At 38.6% G+C, this 27,926-nt stretch overlaps 5 protein-coding genes across 5 annotated transcripts; 3 read left to right on the top strand and 2 right to left on the bottom strand.

Moving 5' to 3' along the window:
• Positions 1-5,403: 5,403 nt before the first annotated feature.
• Positions 5,404-10,402, top strand: LOC101307914 (transcriptional regulator STERILE APETALA-like). The gene is made up of 2 exons (XM_004305624.1): positions 5,404-5,670; positions 9,275-10,402. The coding sequence occupies exons 1-2, from the start codon at positions 5,404-5,406 to the stop codon at positions 10,400-10,402; spliced, it is 1,395 nt and encodes a 464-aa protein (XP_004305672.1).
• Positions 10,403-11,315: 913 nt separating this feature from the next.
• On the bottom strand, positions 11,316-15,875 carry LOC101307227 (transcriptional adapter ADA2-like). The gene is made up of 11 exons (XM_004303514.1): positions 15,720-15,875; positions 15,387-15,639; positions 14,754-14,945; positions 14,587-14,662; positions 14,120-14,180; positions 13,974-14,029; positions 13,786-13,863; positions 12,983-13,199; positions 12,343-12,553; positions 11,701-11,985; positions 11,316-11,582 (listed from the first exon to the last, which is right to left on the bottom strand). Exons 1-11 carry the CDS (start codon positions 15,770-15,772, stop codon positions 11,391-11,393), a joined length of 1,674 nt encoding a protein of 557 aa, XP_004303562.1. The 5' UTR covers positions 15,773-15,875; the 3' UTR covers positions 11,316-11,390.
• A 1,011-nt stretch (positions 15,876-16,886) lies between these two features.
• On the top strand, positions 16,887-20,568 carry LOC101306939 (exosome complex component RRP42-like). Its single transcript, XM_004303513.1, has 8 exons — positions 16,887-16,949; positions 17,483-17,610; positions 17,703-17,759; positions 17,895-17,987; positions 18,459-18,537; positions 18,702-18,826; positions 19,887-20,030; positions 20,117-20,568. Exons 2-8 carry the CDS (start codon positions 17,485-17,487, stop codon positions 20,354-20,356), a joined length of 864 nt encoding a protein of 287 aa, XP_004303561.1. The 5' UTR covers positions 16,887-16,949; positions 17,483-17,484; the 3' UTR covers positions 20,357-20,568.
• Positions 20,569-21,873: 1,305 nt separating this feature from the next.
• On the top strand, positions 21,874-23,664 carry LOC101306652 (pentatricopeptide repeat-containing protein At4g26680, mitochondrial-like). Its single transcript, XM_004303512.1, has one exon. The coding sequence runs from the start codon at positions 21,976-21,978 to the stop codon at positions 23,593-23,595; it is 1,620 nt and encodes a 539-aa protein (XP_004303560.1). The 5' UTR covers positions 21,874-21,975; the 3' UTR covers positions 23,596-23,664.
• A 195-nt stretch (positions 23,665-23,859) lies between these two features.
• Positions 23,860-26,907, bottom strand: LOC101307615 (receptor-like protein 12-like). The gene has a single exon (XM_004305623.1). The coding sequence runs from the start codon at positions 26,905-26,907 to the stop codon at positions 23,860-23,862; it is 3,048 nt and encodes a 1,015-aa protein (XP_004305671.1).
• Positions 26,908-27,926: the final 1,019 nt, after the last annotated feature.

The following is a 27,926-nucleotide window of genomic DNA, read 5'->3' as shown; positions in this document are numbered from 1 at the left end:
AGAGAGAGAGAGAGCAGGGAGAGAAGATGAGCCTGAGTAAAGTATGCATGCCACACCTACATAGGAGAGACTAGTAGAGTAGCAGTAGGGACACTCCAGGACCAGCTTTCGATCTATCTATCCAGGTCAGTCTGCATGCACTTTCTTTTATGTTGAGAGAGAGAGAGAGAGAGTTGTACTTGAGGAATAGACGAATGAAAGGCTTAGCCAACTTCGGGGATATAAAAGATCTTTCAGTTATATTCCATCGAGAAAGAGAATCGCTGATTAGACATGAGCATGCCATTCTAGTCAAAAAGACACTATCGCAGACCACCCCCCTCCTCTCTCTCTCACACACACACATTGGGGTCCCAGCCAATCCCTCTTGCTTCCTTCAGACCCCAGCCAATCCCTCTTGCTTCCTTCAAATATTTCTACACATACTCTCAGACGTGCACCTCTGTTCTACTGTATTTCAGGCATTAATATTCAGAAGTCCAAAACTGTTGAATTGCAAACTGTTTATACTTTATGGTTGAGCTAAGTGAATTATTTTGAACTCTGAATTATTAATGGCGGAGCTCTTCAAACTATTTACTCATCGTGTTAATCTAACCGCTTCAAACTCTTTTATGGAGTTCATTTCTAAACTCTAAAATATCGTCACAACAAACTAACACAGTTTTATAATACGAAAGATACTAAAACTACGTGAGGGTATTTTGGAAAGAAAATTTATACTCTTGAGGCTTTGATTCCTAAACTCGCCGTTTTCCTTTTTGGGTATCAAGTTAAGAGTTTATCATGAATCAATTCCTGATAAGTATGTGAGATTCATACCGATTCTAATTCATTGATGTGTTGATAAACACGTTTACTAACTTATAATGAAAATTATTATTAATCGGTATGAGAATATTTCATTTTATTCTATTGTTTACTTATCATAAGGAATCAAAACATGAATGAAACTAATTACGATTGATGTTGTTTACTTACCATATGAAATCAGAATTAAAACTAGTTTGATTATTAAAATGCCCCTACAAGAAATGAAGTTAGAATGTTTGCAATTTTTTAGGTTTGGGTAATTTGGAAATATTATAATATGTGATGATATTTTAAGGAGAAAAAGTTGATTCCATAAGCTTGATTATGATATTAATCGGTATCAAATTAGGAGGTTCATAAGGAATCGATTCATGGTAAGCAAATAGGACCCACATTTATTCCAATACATTGATATGTTAGTAAACGTCGGAATTCACCAATTCCAAAATCAATTCTGTCACTCTCAATTCCATTCCAAATTAGTAAGCATGTCATTAAGAATTCTCGCATCTTTGAATCCATTATGTAATTCTCATTTTCATTTCAAGTTAGTAAACATATCATAAGCTTCCATCCCACTTGAAACATGACAATAAAAAGTTTTGTTTTGATAGTTTATGTTTAATCTTCTTTATCTACTAGTAGTTAATTCTACGTTAACCGTTTGATGGCTTAGTGGTTGTATGACGAGAAATTTTTAGATGCTACAAGAGAACCACGTGGTAGTATAACGTGGTCATACATTCCAATCAAATATTAACACGTGGATTTATTGCAACTAAAATATAAACTAATGTTTTCTATTTTTTGTGAAATGATTTTCATGGGTCTTTGTTGAGTTTGGACCAGGGTTTATGGTTTTGGGTTAGGATTTAGGGTTTAGGGGTTAGGGTTTAGGGTTAAGGGTTTAGGGTCTAGGATTTAGAGTTTATTGTTTGGGACTTTGGGGTTTAAAAAGCAACAACAAACCTAAAATTGTCTTTGACAAAATAACTGATGTAATTTTTCCTTAATAAAATTAATGAGTTAATATTTAATTAAAATGTAGGACCACGTTATACTGTCTCATGGTCCTCCCGTAGCACTGAAAAATTTCTCTTGTATGACATGATTGTTTTGAGTTTAATGGTAGTTTAAAGTTATCTATTTCAAATTACTAAATAAATTTCAAGTGTTTAAATTTCATAATTAGGTTCAGCTGATAGTTTAAAATTACATATCAAGTCAAAAGCATCATATACATCTCCAACATTTATGTCAATCTCAAAAGTTAAGTTTAAATCAATCCTAGAAAAGTGATGGTTAGTCAGGGTTCAAAAACTCGCTAGGCGCTACTATGGTGGAGGACAACCTTGGAGCGCCAAAGCCTTCTAGACGGATTTGTATTTTTTTATTTCTAATTTAGTTTTATAACATTTATTATATAATTGAAATGTATAAGGTGAGAATGTCCAACTAAAATAGCATTTAGAATATTCAAATTTCAAAGTAGTAGTTCTAACAAATCAAAATAGAGAATAAAAAAATGCAAGCCAAACCCAGTCAGACTCAGGTTAATAACCCAAGTCCAGCTCAATCCAAACCCCACAACGTGTATGACGTCCTCCACGACATCAACAGAAGTTGCCCTACCTTTCACTAAAATGTTGCCGGCGTAGAGTGCTGGAGAGGGGATTTTACATCAGAAAAATTACAAATAAAATATAACTTATAAGTGTGTGCATGGATAATTCATAATTATATCGAGTCCTTTTGTTATAACCCAACATCTTAAATGTGATTAAATTGGGACAATATTGGTACAATGATGATCAACAGGCCACACTTGTCGATGTTTAACATGGTATCAGAACGTGTCCCTCTCCAGTTGTGTCTCCAAGAGCCCGGGTTGGTTCTTTCCGGGGGTCATGACCCCGGGGTTAGTTCTTTTAGTTATCATGAGCCCGTTTGGTTCTTTCTATTGTAATGGGTCTGGGTTTGGTTCCTTCCGTTGTCATGGGGCATGGGTTTGTTATCAGTTTCACATGCATACCTAAAGTTAGGTTGTATGTGAGGGGGCGTGTTGGAGAGTGAAAATCATATATCAGAAAAGTGACAAATGAAATATAACTTATAAGTGAGTGGATAATTTTTAATTGTTCCAAGATTTTGTGTGAAAAAAAAAAAACTACAACACCTTGAAAGTGTTTAAGTTTGGACAATCGGTACAATGATGATCTATGGACTACACCTATCGCTGTTTAACATAGAGGACTATAAAGGACTACCAAACAATCCAAGAAACCTAATTGTCAAAACATAATCGATTTCAACAACTAATAGAAACAATCGTGTAAAAACATGACAAGAGAGAATAAGTTTCATAACACATGCAAGCTAGAACGGTGATCAGAGTCACCGGAAAATGCAACAAAACCGATTGAAAAAACCCAGAGTTGTCGAAGCTTCCAGCTCTCGATTATCTCTCTTTAGTCAACGGTAGACCAAACCACTACCACAAAAGTGAGGATGACATAGAGATGAAAGGCGACGTGATGGCGGAGACAGGCGGGTTGTCCTCACGGGTATTTGGGTTTTCGGCTCGAATGATATGAGATTTCGATATGATCGTGCCTTTATGTATAAATCCATCCAACTGAGATTAATGGTGAAGATATAGATGGTCCATATTACACTGCTTGAAATTTTCTGAATATTTTAAAATTTTGAAATATCATAGAAAATAAACCGTTAACTAAAGAATTTCCTGAAATTACCCACGTACTCATGTAGTCACATACCTTATCATCCGACCTTTTTTATTTTTGAGGAACTTATTATTAAACTTCTATATCTAGGACCTTAAGAAAAATTTTGAAAAACATTCTCGATCATCTCTATTACAATGAAGCCAGACGTTCAACAAATTCACTAAAATGTGAACTGCCGATTTTGTTTATCTATCACATTACCCTTACAACCAAACACGAAGGTTATTATTGTAAAAAGATAAAAAAAACAAAATAAAAAAACAAGATAAATAAAAAAGGAGATAACTAAGGAGAGAAAAGTGGGAAAAAGATAACTGTAACGGATAAGAATTATAATTCTTAAGAAACTCCACAGTCCTCACTACCCACTAACTTTATAAAATGAAAAAAAAAAATACAAATGAGAAAAAAAATAACTATATATTGAAAACGTTTTTGACATGCAAGTATCGCGGGTATAAAAGCTAGTTTATATAATTATCAAGAAACAACAAGTGATACGTGGTTTTTTATTTTTATTTTTTATATATAATTTACTAACAAAGATTAGACGATATTAGCTCCTCTATAACAGTCTGCTACAACCGGGAACCCACCGCCCGTCTCTTATCATACTTTTTATTTAAAGGGAAACTACATGAGGTGAGGAATGAGGGATTAGGCCAAAACAATTCCAACAACAAACCAAAACAACATTCTAAATGACATTGTTTATTTTACTCATAAAAACCATGTAATCCTCTCACTATGAAAACTGATAATTTGGAAAACCCAAATAATTTGCCTGCAAAAACCCATAAAGCTTAGTAGGAGGATTATCATACAAAGTAAATGAAGCATTTGACAGCCCTAAGTTTGTCATCTTGTCAGCTATCATATTTTTTTATCTAAATTTATCTAAAAATATGACTGTAACGAAAGTTTTTTTGATAGATTATAGAAAGACAATTGCGCCAACAAACTCTCAAATTTCATGGAGTATAAAAAGTTCCGGAAGAGAAGCAAACCACAGCTCTAACAGAGTTATTTTCCAACCATAACAAGTGATGCATGGTGACCGATTAACACTTAACCCACATAAACATATTGAAACTGCCGTTTAGTGGAGTGATCTAGATTAACTTAGTCAAGTGACCCGGGTAAATTTACGTTAGTAAACTAGTTGTTTGTTGTATTCGAGTTGTTTAGTTGATTAAAAATGTTAGCCAATTTAAGTGGGATGCGTTAATTCAACAAAATTCCCACTCGTTCTCTTTGCATTCTGAGTTTCTGATTGTGACCCTGCACACCTAATCAAATTCCCCCAAGAACCAAAACACTTATTATCGGCTATCTGTCCTTGATTTCCCAAAGGGTGGTGGTCTTTACTCTCACTTTCATTTTGGATTCAACGGGCAGGCCAATACACAGTGAAAGAGGGAGAGAGAGGTGAGAGAGCCAGAGAGAGCCAAAAGGACTAAAGAGAGCTTTGCTCTAAAAATCCCCTGAAAAATCCAGAGGTCCCAGCCACAGTTCCTCAACACCACCCGCCTCCGCCGTCTTTGCAGGGCGGGAATTCAAACCCATCCTCCCTCTTCAAAACCCAAATTATACCAACTCCGATTTACTTATTCCCCCGTAGAGTAGAGAAAGCAAAAATATGATAACAATGGAAGAGGCCGAGTGAGAGAGAGAGCGAGTCTGAAAGTTTATATATCAATTTGGGTCCCCTCACTCACTGTGTGTGTCTTTATCTATACCTTTTTGTCCTTGTTCCTTTTCCTCAAGTTTCTCTCCTCCCTCTCTTTTTTTTCCTTCCTTCTTTGTTTGGTCTTCCCTTTATATCACTTTCTTTCCATTCATGTCTTCTTCATCATCATCATCATCTTCGCCATCATCTTCATCACCTTCCACATCTCAGAATGATAGAGGCAATGTGGCTGGTACTAGCACCGTACGACAAAGAAGGGGTAGTGATTTTGAAGGGCCATCATCTTCGAGACGACGTGCCGTCAGTGAGGTCTGGCCGGAGCCTTTCATTGAAGCACTCGCCGCCCAGATTGCCATTGACGCTTCTCGCAACATTGGCCGCCTCGCCGTCGCTGCTGCACTCGCCAATATCTTCCAGGTATGCAATCCAATCCAGAATTTTCAGAACTTTCTTCAAATTAACCAGTTAGTAGTGTTCATGAAATGTTTGGTTGATTGATTACATGTGAAATTTAGTGATGAATCTCTCCCACGTTTAGTCTATGAGACTCAGTTTTGTATACAACGGTTATATCCAAGAACTGGTAATGTCTCTTTGCGTGGTTTAGATAATAGGAGCAATCAAACTGATGCTTCTCTTTTCTTTTTTAATGCCAAAAATAGACAAAATGTTAGTCTAAGTCAAAGGCCATATGAAACTGATGTAAACTTGTCACAGAAAATTATAATTTCAATGGAATATTCCAAATTTTTCAAATTTTAGTTTTCTGGGTTTTTCATTGGCCAAAATTCAACTTGGATTTTTTGGGCAATTTTGATGAGGGGAGCTAAAATGCAGATAGACATGGTAGTAGTAATAGATGATTGCTTCCAAGGAAATAAGGGTTTTTGTTCCTGAAAGCAACTGGGTTTTGATGGGTCAATTCTCACTTCTCATATAAATGTCCCTTTCACAATTTTTCTTTAGAAGCTGTGTAGTTTCTTGGGTCTACTTGACCATTACAAAACAAAAACTGTCTGTTTTTGCACTGTTTTTCCAGATCTAATGAAAAGGGTTCTTTTGGCTTTGAATTGAAATTTCCTTCCCTTCATTCCCTTTATTGGCATGTAACCCTTTTCAGCTCTAGCAAAGTAGTAATCTTCCCCTTCTTTTTGACTCAACTTTCTTAGCTTTGTAAACTACTCTAATTTTTATTTTTATTTTTCTCTGGCTTTCTTGGATGACTTTTTTTCATTGGGAATTATATAATGATATTGCTGTGTGATATTTCCCTGATCCTGCATGTATGGTCTTTACATTTTCCTATATTTAGCCAAGTTTTCTTTTTTCAGTTATGTGTTGGCAAGGTTGCTGTCATAGAGCTATTATTATACATACCCCTATTATTTAGCTAAGTTTTGAGTATACTGGCAACATCTGTAGGCTATGTGTATGAACATTTTCATGTCTCTTTTCTGGAACATTGTCATCAATTGTTTCATTGATAGTTGAAATATTATTTTTGATATTGATAACTACTTTCTAGGGAGTTGATTCTGATCTGGTTAGATATTGAGTTTGGACTGAAATTGTCAGTGGGTTTAGTTAGCACTATTCTTGGTAACAAAATACCTAACTATCCAAGTTTGAAAACACTTAGTAGAGGTTATACTCATAATTGTAAATTTTAAATAGTTTACTTTTTAATATCTGTAGTAGTTTAGAGTTAGAGATCATTTGCTTGTCTTGTTTTTACTTGAACCCTGAAAAACAGATCTAAAAATTCTCGAAAGTAGGGTTTAGAGAACACATATAAGAAGACAAGCAGAGAAAACCTATTGTTGATCCCAGAAATTAATCGAAACATATCCAGATGAACATATATAGTTGCTTATATTATACTGGGCTGGAACTTATCTAAGAATTCGACAATCAATTAATTCAGTATTTACTGAAAATATATTAGGTTGGGGAAAAAAACTGGGATTGGAGTTTACAACCAAATGGTTGATTAAATAGTGGGATCAGTTGAAAAAAAGAGAGAAAAAATTACTTTGATCTTGATTTGAAGGAATTGAGTCAATTGACCAAAGGATAGGGTTGCATTGATCAAGTGTGAGGGTCACTCAGAGTGATCTCTGACTGAAGAAGCAGTATGCATGTGCCCCATGCTATTTTTCGCATGGAACCCAATGCTGGTTTGATGATCAAAGTGATATATATAACATATATATACACATATATTCATGTCCAGCTAATTATACAATAAGAGGCAAAAGAGTTGAGAGATATGAGAGAGGTGATCTATTCTTGTTATACATGGACTCAGAAAAAGAATGGCGCATATATGACTTCTAAATAGTCTGTTTCCTGTTGTTTTTGTCTTATTGGCATAGTCTTTTTAACACTCTTCTTTGGCATTTTCTTTCTTTTATTCAAGTGTTTGAGTTAGATGCCAAAGTTTGCCACATTCCAATTATTTGGGTTATTATAGTTTCAGCCGAGTTTCACCACTGTGTTTGTAGCTTCTTCAATTTTATCAAATTTACACATAATATTTCAGTCTAGTTCACTCTAACTGCAATCTGCAGAAATGAGAAACTTGAAGCTTTAGGTGCAGCTGTGAAATTTAATCTGAAATTAACCTATGCCCTATGTCAAACAGTATTTAGTATATACCTGATCCAAACCTGAAGAGAGTCGAAAAGAGAGTAACCAGGGAGGGAGAAGAAGAAGAAGTAGAAGAGTAGCAAAAAGGTGAGTGAGGGAGACAAGAGTCAAAAGAGAAATGCACTTAGCTAAGATAGGGTTGGAAGAGCAAGAGAGGAAAAAAAGATTCGCTGCTTTCGACGAGACAGTGGCTTCGTGCTACAGCCCCCCTCTTTTCTTGGAAATGAAAGAAGAAGAAAATAAAGCTCGCGTTGAATCGAGTACACGTTTGAATATAGTTCCAAATCCTATGTTTTTCATATATGGTCGTGCATGTCAAAATAGCATTTTGGTGGTACCACGTTACATATTTCATGTTTTGGACCACAAATGTTCATCACCTTTGTCCTTAGGTTTATGCTACACATTCCCTAACCGTTTCGACATTTATATACTACATTACATATGCCTTCCTTTCTGGCCTGTTCATCGTCTTCATCCTCAGCCTGGCTTTAATCAATAGTCTCTGATATGTACTTGGTAGCGTACCCTATTAAAGGCCGGAGGGGGAAGGAGGAGGAAGGAAGGAAGAGGGAGACATAATGCAGACTGTGAAATGATGAAGATGACGACTCCGGCAATTCATAGCAGAGATTGCAGTAGTATCCATACTGCTTTATATATATATATATATGAGCTGACTACTCTCGCAGTCTGACTGCCTGACTGTGATGTCTTTCTTTCCTTCTTTTACGTACTGAACCCTAAACCCTTAAGGGCCACAGCTACTTCTTCTTAGGCTACTATTGCCTACTGTACTCTAGCCCCTACTCTCTCTCTCTGCAGGCTCCATCTTCAAGGTCTTCTTCTTCTTCGATCCTCTCTCACAATTACATAGACATGACTGTGTCTAGGGTTCTGTTCTGCGTTTTGGCTTCTTTGTGTTCACATATAATTAATGGAGAACGCTCATCGCTGAGCTTTGTTTTCTTCTGCTTGTCTCTTCTTCTTGTATGGAATGTTGGGTCGTTATATATATATATATATTATTTCGAGTCAAACACTCAAACCGTTCTTTCTCTGTGTTTCTCTCTCCCACGCTTTTAACTTCTGGGTTAAACTAACCTGCAAATGAGAACCAGCTATAACTTGCTGGTTAAAAATTTCATTAATGGCCCTACAGTAGCCCCTGTGCACATGCCTGCGTGGGATCTAATATTATTCTGGGGAGCCTCAAAGCTCATGTGCCCTAGCCGTGATGCCCTAGGTTAGAAAGTAGAAACCCAGAAAATCTCAATACCAGCTATGAGCCTATGACTTTATATACAGTTGTATTTGCATACGTGTGCATGAATGAGTTAAATGATTCCACGTGGTTTTTTGTGATTGGCAGGTGTGTTCGACGTGGCGCGCCGTTTCCCGCTCAGAACTTCTATGGCGCCGGCTTTCTCGCCGGATTTGGGGGCGGACTCAACTTACTCAGGACACGTGGCGTGACGAGTATGTGTACTGGCATCGGACGGCTAGAAACTTCCGGATGGGGAGGTACACGCACACGAGGCTTTACTTTGACCCGTCTGACGTGGACGACCCGGACGGGTTGACCTGCCGGTGCCTGGCTCTCTCCGACACCCACCTCGCGTGCGGCTTTGCCGACGGAGCGGTCAGGCTCTTCAACCTCACCACGCGCCTCCACGTCAGCACGTACCGGCCCCACCACCGTGACCGTATGGGGAGATTTTCCCGGGCGGTTACGGGGATCGTGATCAGTGATTCTCGGCTCGTTTTCGCCACGCTGGACGGGGACATCCACGTGGCGGCTTTGCATGGTCCGGCAATCACGAGGAGGGCCCACCTGGGGGATTGGATGAACGACGGCGTTTTGGTGGACTTCACCGGCTGCGGGCGGTGGTGGGTGGGTCTCTACGCCGGAGTTCCGGGTCGTGCTATTCATATCTGGGACGCGAGCACCGAAGAGCTTCTTTTCGTGGACGGGTCGTTGACCGACCCGGAAGCGGTGGCGGGTTGGCACATGCTGAGGGAGTTGACCGGGTTTGTGGGCCGGGTCCGGGTCACGACCCAGGAGACCGCGGTGGCGTGCACGAGCGCGCGTGTCATCGTGTTCGACCTGCGGAACCAAGGAGTGGTCCTGGCGGACGACGAGTACCGAAGAGGGGTCGTGGTGACATCGGTCGACGTCAGCAACGGCCGTTACGTCGTCGTCGGGAACAGGGGCATGGCCAGGGTGCGGCGGGCGGACACGGCGCAGGAGATGTGCAGGTTCATGGTGCTCGGAGCCGGGCAGATGGGGGTGATGGGTTGCATGAACGGCGGGTACGCGCTGATGTGCGGCGGCGGAGCGGTTAGGGTCTGGGAGGTGGAGAGGGGCGAGTATCTGTACAATTTCACGGAGCCGGTGGGGGCGGTCAGCGCTTTTGTGTGTGACGAACGACATGTCGCAGCATGGGGGAGTGATACGACACTGCACCTGTGGGACTTTGGTGCAGGTGCAGCGGAGTAGATAGTAGGAAGGAGTTTAATGTGACACTGACAAAACAAAGCTTAGAGCAAAATTGGGGGATTGGATTTTATGGAGGGGACTGACATAACCGAGTGTAGTAGTGTTGAACAAAAACATTAGGGTAGAGTGGACCATTTTTTAGGGTAATAACCCTACAAGGTGCCCTACAGGAGGACATCGAGATCAAAGTCCTCATCTCTCATCTCTGGTACCCTATAGTCTAGTGTTGTTCAGGTTCTGGGAGGGATACTTGAATAGTTGCTATCTGTTGTACTTTAAATTTATGATGACTTGTTGTAGTTAATTGGGTTGGTATTATTATTATTATTATTCTTGGGGGATTCTATGATGCAGAAGATACCAAAAATTTATGATTGAAGAGCTGTAGGCTCTTTTTGCAATGAAATCTCAGGGCCTCTGTGCTCCCCTTTGTTTGTCTCCTCGTTTATTATGTGTAATGTAACTCATTCTTTCAGTAGTATTGTCTTTGTACCTTCTTTTGTCTTCATCAACGTGACTACTGGTCTCTAGTCATATTAGTTGCAAAGGAAGGTGACATGTTATCCTGTGTTTTTTTTTAAGAATTAAAATTTGTTTAGTTTTTGTGTTTTAAAATTTATATATGTATAGTCCTTATAGTTTTATTTTAATCTGATTATAGTTTTATTTTAACCTGAATGGTTTTTAAAGTCATGATTATTAAAAATATTGTAATTTTTAACGGTCATGTCAGCCATTTAACTGATAAGATTTACGGAATGATCATTTAGATGAAAAATCGTGATTTTTATGACCATTCAGATTAAAATAAAACAAAAAAGAATGAACAGATATTAACTTCAAACAATATTTTATCTTTTCATTAATGTGTAAAACTGTGATTTGTGTATCCAAATGTAGTTGCAAGATTAATGGACAAAATAGGGCTTCTCTTCAATTAAGATATAATGCTTTACAGAGTTCTACAATTACAATGGTGGAGATATAACTATGCTAGGGTTAGTCCCTTTTGTATTACCATATCGTAAACTTTATCGACTTTGTCTGGATCAACCTTAAAGAGGCTGTGGGCGTCAGATTTCTTCTTGACATTCCCGTTCAAAGTCTCTGTGGAGATGGTCTGCAGCATGTGTAGATAATGGGATGGTAGGATTCTGAGCTCACAGCAAAGCCTTTTCTCCTGCATGTATAGCAGTCATAAAATTGTTAACGACATAGACAGCAGAAGTTTAATCAATGGAAAAAAAATCTGCCAAACACAAAGTTTTGCTTCTGTGCTAAAGGAGTGGTGATCTTACAGTTTCAGAGAGTAAATCAGCTCCCATAAGTCCACTGATATCCCAATCATCCAAGGAGTTTGAAATAGGTTGCGTAATTAATGACAAGTCCTTCGGTCCAGGATGCAGAATTGCTGATCCCCTAGCAGCTCCCCGGGGGCTGATCTGTTGTAAGATTTTAACACTTGCACCAGCCTGAGCGTTTTCCTTAATCTTTAGCAAACTTTCCTCACTTTCATTCTTTCTTTTCTGCTCGAGGTAATTGCTTGCCTCAGTGGCTGTTCTACATCCTGCAGCTCGAGCCTCCTGCAGAATTATTGCTATATTTAGGCAAATCATTTAACCAGCACTTACTTCACATGATTGCTTATTATTTGAAAGATATGGTCATAAACAATGTAAAAAATAAGCATCTGTCTGAATTGCTGCGGAAAGCTGCTTTTTCGAGCTCAAGAAGTCTATATGAGTTCATTTGAGCTCCATAGTTACGTTCTAGCAAGCGATTGTAAAGTTTGATTATTTGATTTGTCTAAAAAGGGCGTGACAAGCATACCATAATTTCTGTGAACAAGGTAAATCTAGTCTTGATTATGGTGTTACTGAAATAGAGAAATCAAGGGAGATAAAGTTACAGAAACAGAGGTCAAGTGCGAGACATCAGACCTGAAGATCTAGTATTCTTTTGACAATTTGTTGTTCCTCAATGATACTCGTAAGCAACTCCTTGTGGTCTTCATTTGAGTGGAACCGCATGAAGACCTTGAAGCGCTGATGTATTTCTCTCACTTCTGATGAGAGGTTCTTCTCCAATGGATCGGGATGAAGCAAATTTCTTTCTAGTACGAAATCCTTCCTGCGTTTCCTCTCATCAAGCCTGTCCAAATTTCCACACAATGTTTGAGAATATGAAGTAGAAAACTGAAACACAGACAATATGTCTATTGTTTTCAGTAATAATATCACTTATATGAAGGGATGCCTGAAATATGCTAAACAGATGGATAAACAAATAATTTGGTGCTAAAAGGTTGGAAACATCCTGAACTTCAGTAACGGTATAAATCCAAGTAAACAAATGGCAACTTCAAATACAGCAAAAATCAAGAAGAAAACTAAGTGGAATCAGGATCATGGATAATCTAGACAACAAAGAGATATTGATTGGGCAGCACCGTATGTCTCAAAGGAAGGCTTTGTTGACCAGGTTAAATTAACTACATTTTACTTTTCCCCCTTCTAAACTTCTTTAATCAAGAAATTCTGCCTATCTGCCCTAAATCTAAAAAAATAAACAGATAACTACCTTTTTCCATAGACATGCAGAACTCGTAGTTTTAATTCACGATCACCATCAGTGTCAGTATCGTGAAATTCCATATCTGCTAGTATCTGCTCAGCATCATTATCGTATTCAATTTCAAACTCTTGCCTCTTGTAGTTATAGCCACTCAATTCTGTCACAGAAGGGCCCTCCTCCACTAAACTCCTTAGTTTTTTCCCTCCAATGGTCCGCTGAGATTCTGCAGACAATATACCACAAAATGAGCGTCTCCTCTTTCATTATAAATAGTTCTTCTCCCGTAATGTCTTTAATTAATGCCCTTAAAAGAAATAATGTTTCTCACTGTTTCTAAATCATTCGCATCTTACCTAACAGCTGAGAAACAACACATCATCTTAGGATAGAATTCAATGCATGCGCATATGCAGAAATAATGAGACTAAATATCATCTCAAGAAGCACATCTAAAAGCTAATCAGAGGTGAAGGTGACAGGAACAGAGGTTTCTTGACATATTTCTCATTGACTTTACATACTTAATTTTGGATTCTGTATTTTAGCAAAGAGAAAACAACAGTTTTCTTATCTGAGATTGAACGATCAAATAAACTGGTTGCATTGTTGTTGGAGATACTTACCCATTTGAAAAATCACAGATGAAAGAGTTTTCACTTTACATACTTATTCTCTTTTCCGGTTCCCATAAACCATGCTTCTTACAATTGAAACAATCCTTCCCATTCAGTAGCTTCATAACAATTTATTGTGTATACTGCATTAAACTATTCACATATGCTATGTAAGATATGATCTTAAAAGCATACCTTCCACTTTCGTGACTTTAGGTTCATCCTTAATCTGCAATTTGTTGGAGGCCTTCTTTCCAGCTCCAGACGCACCATCTGATGTAAAACAAAAGATTAGGCCCTGAAACTCATGCACAAATACAAAAACATATGTGATGAAAGTGAATTGTTGAAAAAGCAATTGTCACGAATATTTGTCGCTGTACCAGCAGTTGAGTGGGATGAAGCTTTAGAAGCAGCAGTCTTTTTTGGTTCTTCGCTTCTGATCATGCACATTAAAACAAGTCACGGGAAAAAGACACAAGGAACCTGAACACAAAGAAAATAGAAACGAAGATAAGAATAGCCATACTTGACTCGTGGAGAAAAAGGAGATTCTTCTTTCAGCGTTATCTCCATAAACATAGGCAGCTCTGTGGGCAAAAAAGAAATAGAAAATGAGATGGACGTTATAAACCATTATATATACTATCAGTAATTAGGTATTACATATAATATACATTTACAACAAAACTATAAGCCATACATAATAAACAAGTGACATTGAAGAAGTAATATGAATTGGTCAGTTTAAAGGGGTAATCAGCATATATGACAGAGACAACACGTGACAATGAACAATACAACAGCAGATCCTTGAATACAAATGCTGCAAAGAGAGATATTTGGCTTCAGCTATACAGATGCTGGCACATAGTTGCTCGCAGCGCAATTTCATCGTAAAAAAACAAGAAAAAAAGATGCTATTGTTGGTACAAGGAAATAGGTTCCCCCAACAGCTATGAAGCCCTGGCTAATAATAAAGCATCGCAAACTGACCTTTCTTGATTTCACCAGACCCCTCAGACAAGGCAAGAAGATCCTCTCTGCTCTTTCCCATAACCCGAGACATGTCCTGAATAGATACATAATGAGAACTAAATTAGTTATTATTTTTTCATCATTTTTAATAGAATGCTATGATATATATGAAACACTGGTCTTACTGGGAGAGGAAAGCAAGGGGAGTTCATATATATAGCATTATAGTGGTCGATACACTGTTGCCTTCTTCTTGTTCCAACATGTTCAGAAACTTCAGTCCAATTACCAAAACCATACATTTCAATACCCTCGAGCAAAAGCATCTCTTCATCAGCATTCCAGTCAGGACATATTAGTGGAAAAGACAAATTGTCCTGTTGAAAAATCAAAACGTCCTCAATCATAATATGCATATGTGCTTTTCCATGCAACATTGAAAAACATCTATCTCAAACGAAGAAGAAAACAGAAGTTCTCTAATGCAAATTTCATATAAGAGAACACTCATAGCTGTTTGCACACAGATTTGAAGAGCAACATTGCATACTGACGAAAACAATTCATCTGCAAGCAGTCTATGGAGCTTCAATTTGGATCATTACTGTCAATGCATTTTTTAATCATCTTACATCTTGCTCTTCATCCTACTTCTGGATTTCACATTCAGCTTTAGTACAAAATAAAAAGTCACATTTCTTCAAGCATCAACACTTTCTACTAGTTTAAATTCACTACAACACCGCAACAAGAGCAATTCAACTCTCAAAATAACCGAAAGCAAGCAACTTTAAGCACAGTGATAAAAATTCACTTACCATAACTCTATACGGATGATTACATTTGTGAGGTGTAACCTCAACTCCAACAGAGAAGCACTCAATGCAAAGATCAAAATCCGGACACACCCCACATTTTATCCGAATCTTGCCAGATATATCTTTCTGGCAATAATTACAATGGTAAAAAGCTCCTTTGGGCTCGCTAAGCTCCTGGGCTAAACCCTTCTGAGCTGCACTACTATTCTCAGCTACTTCTGCACCTGAAGCTGTTCTCTTTCTCTTACCTCTACTGCAAAATCACCCAATTAAACAATTACCAATCTTAATAACGCAAAAAAGCTCTGAAATTTGAGGCGAAATTGAACAAACCTCTGGTTCGAATCGCCGGGAGCGGATTGTGCCACCGCTCGGGATCGACCCATCGATCGAATTGCACCGAGAGTGGAAGGAAATGTAAAACCCTAATAAATCAAAGTCCTAATTTCAAAACCCTAATTTCTTCAGATTGGGGATTTCTTCGGTTGCAGGAGGATTCGGCCCGACATTTGCAGATTTCAATAACATTAGAGATGAAAAGTCACTTTTGCCCCCACCATCCGACTTATTTACGGATACATATCCGGACGAATAGGACGCGTATCGGGCTGTTTCCAACCGTTTCCGGCTATACCAACACGTACCGGTTAGGTATAGAATTTGTTCTAGGTTACGTCAGATACGTATCAGAAACGGCACGATACACGTTCATTACAACCGGATACGTAGCCGTAAATAAATTGAATCGCGAGGGTAATTACTGACTTTTCATATTAGTTTATTAGTGTTTTTATTAGGAAACATACTTGCGTCCGAACTAGTATGTACGTGTGTGTCCGGATTTTTTGTTATTTATATACTTTCGGTAATATAAATCAAAATCTTAACTGTTCAAAAGTTGGATTAACCAATAAAGATCATCTCTGTAGAAAAATCAATGTAAACAAAATTCGTTTGCTGACCCGATTGCATTAAACAAATTGACAGTTCTGGTGAAAGTTAACAGCCTCATAATTAACCTTTAATTTATTTGATTCATTCGGCTTAATAAACGATTTTTGTTTACTTTGATTTTTTGCAGAGGTGATCTTTATTTGTTAATACAACTTTTGAATAGTTATGATTATGATTCATATTGCCAAAAACGTATAAATAACAGAAAATCCGGATGCATACGTGCATACGGAAGTATTTTCTTTTCACTAACGCAGTGGAGTTGGGTGGTAGCGAGATTGTGTGCTGCTCTCATCTATCTTCCACTGACATTGCGCCACGTAAGCAACTCTCACTCCATTATATATATAAGTACACGTGTCAATATTTCAAGCCTAGACTAGGGTGTGAAAGGTGGAACGGTGCGCACAAGAACACGATATCTGAGGAAGAGAGGCTAATAAGGCTGGCAGTGAAGTACGGCGTTCCCGCTAAAAAAAATAAAAGCCCTAATTTTGGATTTTGGAAAACCCTAATCGCCGTTACCTCCATCTTTCTCGGACTCAGCAGCGCCGCCGCCGCCGTAGCCTTCTTTTAAGTCGTTGGGGAGAAGTCAGCAAGTCTTTCCCGGTAATTGGTTTTATTTTAATTGTAGAGTTAATCGAATTGTTTGTAGAATTTTGCTTAAATCTCTTTAGAAATTGGGTTGGGTCAAAATTTTGTAGCTTGATTACTTGAATAAACCCTAGTTGAATCTGAATGAAAGAAACATATTTTGGTTAAAAAGTGAAACTTGGAACTAAATGGTGGTATTGGTTGGATTTGGGATAGGACTAGCTGAATTGGTTTGCTAAAGGAGTGTTTTTTAGTTCCTAAAGAGTGTAGGGTTGGGCAGGAGACCCTGATTTTGAGACCGGGTCTGCGAAAGGGGTGTATGAGATTTCTGGGTATTGAAAAATAAGTTTTGAATATGGAGTATCCCTGAATCTGTAGGTGTGAGAATGTATAGCTTGTCCTGAGTCTACATTACCCATCTGGCTAGTTATTGCTCTTTGTTAATGCGAGTGTTCGGGATGACTGTCTTTTATCTTTGACCTAATTGTTCATGTTGATTGAGCCATCTTTTTTCGGAACTAATGGTTTACTGCATGTTGTGTATTTAGAGATGGTGGGATTATCTGTAGGAGAAAAGTATTTCATACAGGGTGGCATTGCTCAGGACCTTCGCAGTGATGGTCGGAAAAGATTGACACCTAGGCCCATGTTTGTTGAAACTGGAGTCATCTCCCAGGTTTGATATGTTTCATTTATATTGGATTTTCTTGGTTTGTGTTATTTTTACTTATGTTGTTATAATCTGTATTCTTCATGGCCTTCTTGCAGTCAAATGGTTCATCAAGGTTCAGGATTGGTGCCACCGAAGTCATTGCCAGTGTGAAGGTATTAGATGGGCTTGATGCCTAGCTCTTTAGATTTGTTGGCCTTTGGAATTCGTTTAATGAAATTTCATATTTAGTCTTCTCTATTAAACCCTGGTCTTCTTATTGCACCTGGTATATGTTTGAACAAGTGCAGGCTGAACTTGGAAGGCCAAGCGCATTACATCCTGACAAAGGAAAGGTCTTCATAAATGTTGATTGCAGTCCAACTGCAGCACCAATATTTGAGGTTAGCATTTATGTTATCTGCTATATCTCATTTTTTTACTTTGCAATCGAGGCTAAACAGACATTTTTGTTTCTTCACAGTACACTAGTTATGTGAAACTATTGTCATGAAGAAACTTGTTAACTTCATAATACACGCACACACACACACACCAATATTTTATTTGTATGCTAGCTGAAGCCTTCCTTGTGATGTATGGGTGCAAAGAACATAATGGTATCAATATAGTCTTCTTACAAAAAACAGAACAGAAAAGAAACAACAATATGGTTATAGCCTCACTTAAAGGGTTAATCTAGTGCATAATGATAAAATATGAAAACTAAATCTCAACTTCTGTTTATTTATTGTCTTTCTGTAATCCTCTGATGCAAACTTTTCTTTTTGGAGCATGAACTACTGAACCATTGCAAAGCCTCTTTTGCTTTTGTCCGTACTCTTCTGAAGCTGTTGTTTGTTTCATTTTTATAGGGCAGAGGGGGTGAAGAGCTATCCGCAGAACTCTCAGTTGCTCTTCAGCGTTGTCTATTGGGCGGTAAAAGTGGATCAGGTCTGTACTATCATTTAAATAAGAGGACCACAATTAAATTGTATTGTGTTTTAGTTTATTTTTTAAATTCTGTACATCTCTGTACAGTCAATATATCATTTAACTGTGCAACCATTTTAATCCATCTTACTATTGATAAAAATGGTTGTGTTTATTTGTCCCAGGTGCTGGAATTGATCTCTCTTCTCTGGCAATTGTGGATGGAAAGATTTGTTGGGATCTTTACATTGAAGGCCTTGTTGTTAGCTCAGACGGAAATCTACTAGATGCCCTAGGTGCTGCTATTAAGGTACTCTTGGTATTCTGAATTATGTAGAACATACTCTTATTTATTTTCCCTTCATGCAAATATACTAACAGGACTATATAGGAATTTTCTGGTGGTTATAAGGTTTATCTAGTTTCAAAGAGAGAATAGATGAATGATATCTTTTCGTTTGAAGAGCTTGTCGAGAATGAAGTTGAGGATATATAAACTAACACACAATACTAGTTATATCCTGACATTTTACGAGTTTGAGCCTAGTTCTCTTATCCAACCTGTCCTTACAATCATTTAGCCATATTCTTTCTTTTTTGTGGTAACTGAGTTGCATTAGCAATCCTAATTTCTGTCAAAAGAAAAGGAGGAAAAGTTAAAACTGAGTGCAGTTATTTTGGTTATTGCATATCATGCTACCGCTCAGCCTCAAAGCCTTTCTGGGTAGAGAATGGAGATATCTGTTTGCTCTGTTTCTTTTGAGTTTTGTTTTTTTTGGTTCTGGGTTATAGGTTTCTGTTGTATTGTTTTTTTTTTTCCTCTTCTAATGCAATATTGCAAATATGCACATAGTTCTTCTTGGAAAGCTAAAAAGTAATTTCCAGGATTTTATTTGTGCGTACATCGAAATGAAATCCTCTCTGCTTGAGTCTTCTCCTTAAATCCATGAAGATGCGCTCCAATGAAATTGGATTACATTTTTTGCTCATCCCCATCTCAAGATTTTGTTAGTGGTGGTCTTGGCTTCGTTTTGGACAGGGGAAATCTTGTCAGACGTATTTTGATTTCTCCAATTGCTTGTATCTCTAACTTTGGAAGAAAACTGCAGAGCTGGGTCGATTGAGTGCATAGCACAGCAGCAATACTTGTAGGCTAAAACTATAGAACAAGGATTGGGTGTTTGATTAGTGAGGACTGATGGGTGAATCCAATATTGGTATTGTTGCAACATGATGCAACTATTATCAACAAATAGATAGGAAATAAAGGGACATGTTTGATAAAACTACTATCAAATAACAGATAGGAAATAAAAAAATTGGTAATTGCATATAAAGTTATGTAAGAATAAAAACTCATATTCCCAAAGGCTGCTTTGAGCAATACAGGCATCCCAAGAGTAAATGTTGCAGCTGGTGTGGAAGGAGATGACCAACCAGAGGTTGACGTAAGTGATGAGGAATTTCTGCAGTTTGACACAACCAAAGTCCCCGTCATTGTTACATTAACGGAGGTGATATTATCTGACCTATCTCTTATGTCTTCAGCAAACTTCCATGTTTATTACCCATTATTAATCTCTACCCATATGCTTTTCAGGTCGGTAGGCACTATATTGTAGATGCGACATCAGAAGAGGAATCCCAAATGAACTCGGCTGTTTCTATATCAGTCAACAGGCAAGGGAACATATGTGGGTTGACAAAAAGGGGTGGTGCGGGACTAGATCCAAGCATCATTCTTGACATGATATCTGTGGCACAAAGCGTAAGTGAGAGGCTGATAAACACATTGGATTCAAAGATAGCCGCGGCTGAAGCTGGTGAAGATGTGTTGTGATGGTAAGTAGAACCTCTGATACATTAAAGTAGGCATAGGTGGGTTCACACAGGTCCTAGTTATATGGAAGATTGTAATTCTGATAGTACAAAAGAGCTATGCTAATAATCCCAAATTTGTTGTATTGATATTTGGAATCTTTGTCCAAAAATGAGTATTGGCATGCTGTTGAAGACTTGTGAGTTATTGCTGAGAAAGCTTTTGTAGTCCAGATATCCATTGTTTTGTGTTTTGACACTGGTTTCATTGGTTTAATGAGAAATATGAACGACGACTCCTCTCCAACTTTGGGATTCATTACTTGTGTTTGGAAGGATCAAGATATTGTTTTGGCATTGGATTAGTGATAGATCCTGACTCCTGAGGCGGATACTCCGACATGAAGTCAAACCGAAATTCTAAAAACAAGCTCCCTGAGCATCAATTGACTGCAACAATGATGTGAAAAATGAGAAAGAGCAAATAAGAAATCTCAAGTATAATATAAATTCTAGAATAATATGTCAAATTGACCTAAAAACGGTGTTACTACTTCAAGTGAGACGAATTTCGTAGGTCAATTATGTTACCAGTGAACTCTCAAAATACAATTTCACTCTCTTTCTCATTAGTTAGCCGGTATATATTAATATTTACGTGTACCAATTTACATATGGGCACTTTTCACGTTTGAGCCCACATTTAGAGAAATTCTTAGGTGCAACAGCCGTACCACCTGACATATGCCCACCTGACATATGCCCACCTAATCACTCTTTGACACTTGTTTGTTTTTTTTTTTTTCTACACCTGTCTTCTTCTTCTTCTTCCTCCTTTCTCCGGCAAATCTTCTTCCTTTCTCCGGTCGAAAACCGATCCCCTCCGATCTTCTTTCCCTCTGCCCAGCCGCCGCCTCTGCAACCCTCGCCGCCTCCACCGTAAGCCGCCTCCGCCTCCACCGTAAAGGAAGAAGAAGCTTCGTCGGTTCGCCGGAGGAAGGAAGAAGAAGCTTCGCCGGGGAAGAGGAAGGAAGAGGACGCCTCCACCAACCCGTGTAAGCTTTGCCGGAGGAAGAAAGAAGAAGTGTCGGAGCAGAGGAAGGAAGAGGAAGAGAAGAAGAACGCAGGGGTGGGGGGGGGGGGGGGGGGGTTGGGGAAGGAAAAAAAACAAGGTGTCGCTGTGTGACTGGTGGGTCGCACATGACACGTGGTGCATTAGCCGCACCTAAGACTTTCTCCCACATTTATATTCTTCACAATAATAATCAAAAGTTTCCACAATATCTGATGTGGAAATTTACTTACGTAATTTTTGTTTGGGAAATATTTTTGACAAATATTCATTTGCTACTTGTTCTCGACTCGTTGGTTACACACAAGGTGAAGCACAGTCAGAGCTCATTCTGCACCATCATCTTCATCCTCAGCCTCCAACAAGGTTAGTGAGTCTTCATCACCCTTTTCCCAGTTCATCCCTTTTCTAATCAACGCCTGCCTTCAGTTCTTTTCAATTTTCTGTCTCACTGGATCAAATTCTGATAGAAATTTTCATATTGATCCGCAAACTTGAATCTATCTGCTTGTAAGAACTTACAGACCTAAAATACAGAACTGGGTTCTACATGATACGCTAGCTTAACTATGAATAAACTCCCATTACGTCAAATTTCAATCTTGCCCACTTCAATTCCTAAAGAACCCACCTTTACAAAACCCTCAGTTTATGTGAAACTGGAAACAAGGAATTGGAACCCAATTCCTATTCCCCACAGAACCATTCCTGAACCCAAAGGCCAAGACCTTGATTTTGTTAATGTTGTAAACAGCCATTTGATTCACTCTGACTGGGCCAAGCTCAACTCTTTAGCCAATGGTCTAACTGCTTTCAGAGTGAAACATGTTTTCCTGAAAGTTCAGAAAGACTATGTTGTTTCCCTTGAGTTTTTCAACTGGGTTGGAACTCACAAACCGACTTCACTTACCCTCGAAACACATTCCATGATTCTCCACATTCTCACCAAGTATCGAAAGTTCAAGTCTGCCGAGTCGATTTTGAGGAAGATTCTTGTGCCAGGGAACATAGACTTGCCTTCCAAGCTGTTTGAGGCGATACTGTATTCGTACCGCTCGTGTGATTCCTCTCCTCGGGTTTTTGACTCGCTTTTCAAGACATTTGCGCATATGAAGAAGTTTAGGAATGCCACAGACACGTTTTGTAGGATGAAGGATTATGGGTTTTACCCGACGGTTGAGTCTTGCAATGCATATGTGAGCTCATTGCTTGATTTGAATAGAGCTGATGTTGCTTTGGCGTTCTATAGAGAAATGAGGCGGTGTCGGATTTCACCAAATGTTTATACTCTTAATATGGTTATGTGTGCTTACTGTAGAGTGGGGAAATTAGAGAATGCTGTTGAGGTCCTTGAGAAGATGGAGAGCATGGGTTTCAGTGCCACCGTTGTGTCGTATAATACACTGATTGCAGGACATTGCAATAAGGGTCTTCTGAGTTCTGCTGTGAAGTTCAAAAACTTGATGGTGAAGAATGGATTGCACCCGAGTGTGGTAACTTTTAACACGCTTATTGATGGGTTCTGTAAGCAAGGTAAACTACCAGAAGCAAATATAATTTTTAGTGAGATGAAAGCTGCAAATGTGGCTCCTAATACAGTAACCTATAATACCCTGATAAATGGGTATGGTCAAGCAGGTAATAGTGAGATGGGTAGTAGGCTTTTTGAGGAGATGTCGAAGAATCGAGTAAGTGCTGATATTCTGACTTATAATGGACTGATTTTGGGACTATGCAAGGAGGGTAAAACGAAGAAAGCTGCATATCTGGTAAAAGAGCTTGACAGTAAGAACTTTGTCCCAAATGCCTCAACCTTTTCTGCCCTTGTTGGTGGGGAGTGTGTGAGAAAGAACTCAGATCGTGCTTTTCTGTTGTATAAAAGCATGGTCAGGAGCGGCTATCATCCTGATGAACATACTTTTAAGATGTTGTTGTCTAGTTTTTGCAATAATAGGGATTTTGATGGAGCAGTGGAAATCTTGAAAGAAATGTTTGAGAGAAATTTTGTTCCTGATTCAGATATCGTATCTGATCTTTGTCTGGGACTTAGACGTTGCGGGAAAGGAAAATTGGTAGAATTGCTATGCCGAGAGATGGAATCTAGACGCCTCATACCTCAAGATTTTGACATGGCTAAGATTATCTGCTGTGGAGAAGAGAATGAGAATGCAGAAGTAGGAAACATGTAAATTCTAAACAATGTTTTCCTTGTAACAGTCAAAATATAAGCTTCTAAATAGTGTCTAACTTCAGTTTGTAGTCTCATTGTATCGAATCTCAATTAATTTTTCTGACATAAAACTTATATTTGCCATTACATAAAAAGTAAGCCATTTCATTAAAAAAATTGTTGAAGAAAGGAAGAAAAATATGTGCCAACACAACAGAACTAAGACGATCGTATTTCCACGGAGCTGTCATATGAAGAGGAATAAGCAGTAGCAGACTTTGGACTAGAACGACTCGTTCGTACTTTCAATCCTACGTCTGCCTCTAATTGTCATCCGTATCGGCTGCCACCTCACTTGAGACCTCCTCCTATAGTCAAACGTCTTTGCAAACCATTCATGTTTCTTGTTTCCCAAAGTGTTTCCAGCAACCACTCCAACTACTAGCCCACTTACAACTCCCGGCAGAACCACAAACCAATCTAATTCAACCTGAATCCCAGATTCATCGTCTTCTTCGGTCATCGAAGGTGGCTGCATTGAGCTATCAGAACCTTCACATTTCTTTAACAAAGGCTCTCCACACAAACCTGAGTTTCCTTCGTACAGTTCCTCTTGGAATGTACCAAATTGTTGTCCATGTGGGATAGGGCCTGAAAGGTGATTTTGGGATACATTGAAGTATGCAAGGAAAGTGAGTTCGGCTAAATTGCCGGGGATCTCTCCTGAGAGTTGATTTTGAGAGAGATCCAAGGATTCAAGAGCAGACAATTTCCCCAAAGATGAGGGGATGTGACCATTGAGAGTGTTGTTGGAAAGATTAAGCAAATGAAGCCCTGTGAGATTCCCAATAGCACCAGGAATGGCGCCTTCAAATCTATTACTTGAGAAATCTATAAACCAGAGAAGATAAGGTGTCTTCAAATACTTCAACTCTACACCTTTGCCGAAAATGGTCATTGAGTAATCATACTGGTGAATTGTGTATGTGGCGACCATTATGGTGTCTTGAAAATATGTCTTCACTTCATCAACAGATTTTTTCATGCAATTCCAGCTCTCTAAGTAATCAGAAGGCAACGAACTTGAGAAACCATTGTTGGATAGGTCAATAACGCAAAGGTTTGGGAATTCATGGTTAGTTGCAGGTTTGCCAATAGTGCCATGAAATCCATTAGTCCCCAGAATGAATACCCTTAGTACAGGAAGTTCTCCTAACCATGATGGGAAGCTGTCACTAATGTGATTGTTTCCGAAATCAAGAAACTCTAACCGAGTGCATTTTGCCATTGATCTTGGTAGCTTACCCTGTAGCTGATTATAACTCATATCAACCATCTTTAGTGAACTGTTTCCGGTTGGACACATTTGATCAGGAATATCACCATGAAAAGAATTGTTGCGGAGCTTCAGAATTTCGAATGCAGTAGAGTTCCCTAAACATTGTGGAAGCATGCCACTTAGGTTGTTGTTGGAAAAATCAAGAATAAACAGATCTTTCAAGTTGCAAAAAGATGCTGAAATCCCTCCAGTATAACCATTGTTTGGCACAGAATAAAATTCAACCGACAGTGGGGGAATCAGCAATGGCCCTTGTAACCTGTTGGATCCAAGCTCTAAAAGATGCAGATTCTTCCATGGAAGATTGACAGGATTTTGCTCAAATCCTGTCAGAGAGTTGTGAGAGAGGTTCAAATACCACAGAGATTCACCAGTTGAGTTCCACAGCCATCTTGGTATTTGGCCATGAATGTTGTTATCAGAAAGGTCTAGCTCCACCAATTTACTATTATCATGTAAAAAATCTGGAAACTCTGTTAAGTTGCATGACCCCAATGCTAGAGCAACAAACTTTGGAGAAGTAGCAGCCAAACCAGTTTTGATGTGCACAGATAATTTGCTGAACGAAAGTCGCAGCACTGTTAACATTTTGAGCTTGAAAAATTCTTCCAACGCAACAGTTCCACTCAAGTTATTCGAGGACAAGTCGATATACTGAAGGTTTGTAAGCTGGAAAAATGACCTTGGAATTGCTCCTTGCAGATTGTTGAATGGGAAGTATGGAGCAGTTAGTTTGGTCAGGTTGACAAGCCAAGATGGGATTTCACCTGTGATTTGGTTATAGGCCAAGTCTAACTCTTGAATCTGAGTCAGGTTAGCAACAAAACTCGGGAACTCTCCTTCTAAGTAGGTATAGGCAAGGCTCAAGTGGTAGAGTTTGGTTAACTTTCCAACCCAAGACCAGGACTCAGAAATTTGGCCACTGAAACTGTTTCTTGAAACATCGAAGTAAGTATAACTGTGATAGAAAAAGAAAGAAAGGCTAAGGTAACTGAGCTGTGTAAGGTTTCCGAGTGAAGATGGAACATAAGGATAAAAATTACACAATGCAAGGTTCAAGTACTCTAAGGAGCTTAGGTCTCCAATTGAAGCAGGTATATGACCAGAGAAATTTGTCCTTGCAACATTCAGTTTCTTGAAGGGACTAGTCTTGTTAAATTCAGGAAAGAAACCGGTTAAGTCTTCGTTATATGTCAAATCAAGAACTTCCAAGTTTGGTAGCTGAAAAATGCCTACTGGAAATTCTCCAGACAAACCACAGCTTTGAAGATAGAGAGATTTGAGAGAAGTTGCATTTGCAAAGATACCGGGTAGAGTGGAGGGTATGTGTACCTTATTAAGATGAAGTTCTTTTATGTTGGTTAGATTTTGAACTATACTTCTGAGGTTGGCATGTGTCAGTTCCAAAATCTTGTAAGATGAAAAATGATCATAATCAAATGTCAGATCCAAATAGCTAGTAGCAGAAAGATCAAGAGTAGACAGCTTGGAAAGGTATGAAATTTCTGATGGAATTTGGCCAGAAAATGAAGACTGAGAAAGGTTCAGAAATGTTAGACTGGTAAGATCATGGCCTAATCTTGAAGGTATTTCTGAGAAGTTGAAGTGATTATCCGAAAGGTCTAGCCTTTGCAAGTGAACAAGCTGGAAAAGGCTGCTGCTGGAGTTGAGAGAACCATAGAGGCAGCTGCTGTTGAGGTTGAGGCCAATAACATGGCCAGTGTCCTCATTGCACTCCACACCATCCCATGAGCAGCAATTGCTCCTCGCCCCTTCTTGCGTCCATGATGCAACCTTCGGATAAGCGAAAGGATCTAAAGATGCAGACTTGCTTGTTGTAAAGCTTTGGTTGAACTGGATCAAGGCAGAACACTCATCTGCATGACCAATTGTCTGCACAAATGAAGCACATTGGGAAGCATTGAGCAACAGAAAGAGCAACAGAAAGATAAGGCATTGCACAGCATACAAGTAACAACTTGGCAATCCCATTCCCATGAGAATGATTTTGTTTTCTGATTTGTTTATCAAGATGGCCAAACTTGTAATATATAGGTTATGGCAAAGGATCAGGTAAATAATATACAACTCATGTCGATTTGCTTCTATAAATAGGGGGAATCTCAGTAGTGTCGAACCAAAAATGGAAGTCACTGAAGTTGGAAAAGTAAATCTATAGTAAACAATAAAACCTGCCCATCTGTTAGATCCTGATTGCATGTTGATTGCATTTAGTTTTGTTTTTGATTGCACATAATTTTGATTTTGATTAATAAACAGACATCTACCCTTATGTACCTCTTCTCGAGACATACCCAAAAAATATATATATACTTCCAGGAGGAAGTCGTAAAGTGATATGAATTTCATAAAATCTAGATGCTTCATATAATCTCAGAGAGACACGCACCTTTCATAATTCATTCCAGTCATTCTCAAGTTCAGTAATTCAACTATCTTTGTCAATATATCTAGCATTATCCATGAAGACTTCAAAGGCTTCAATGATCAGGCATTTCATCAAATTCCACATACGTTGTTGTCAAGCTAATCCTCTTAGACAATTCTCCCCAATCCTGAAGCTTGCCCTTGACTTTTGAACACAAGTATACTTAATTTCTCCATGGATCATTCTTCAAGATAATGTTGATAAGTAACTACAGGTCTCCTCGATCATTTCCCTTCAAAATCGTTTACCATTGCCAGGAGAGACAAAGAAGCAGAAGCACAAGGCTATTATATTGACTTGCAAAATCTCATCGGATTGGACACCTTGCAATCTTTCATCATCCATTATCGCGTTTTGTAGCAGTTTCAACTTTCATGTCATCAGCCATGATCAAGACTGGAAACCCTAGAAACCAGATGATCATGACAACATACATTGTTGTCAAGCCAGCCACTTAAGAAAGTCAGATATCAGCAATTTGGTTTCAATGAATTTAGAAGGGTTGTCTACAAATTTGGTTTCAATGATTTGTCCTCCCAATCAAAAGTTTTAGGTTTATGAA

The sequence above is a fragment of the Fragaria vesca genome, linkage group LG6 (assembly GCF_000184155.1).
Source record: "Fragaria vesca subsp. vesca linkage group LG6, FraVesHawaii_1.0, whole genome shotgun sequence".
Classification (NCBI taxonomy): Eukaryota; Viridiplantae; Streptophyta; class Magnoliopsida; order Rosales; family Rosaceae; genus Fragaria; species Fragaria vesca.
Note: the sequence above shows the minus strand (reverse complement) of the source record. Positions and strands in the feature narration are given on the sequence as shown.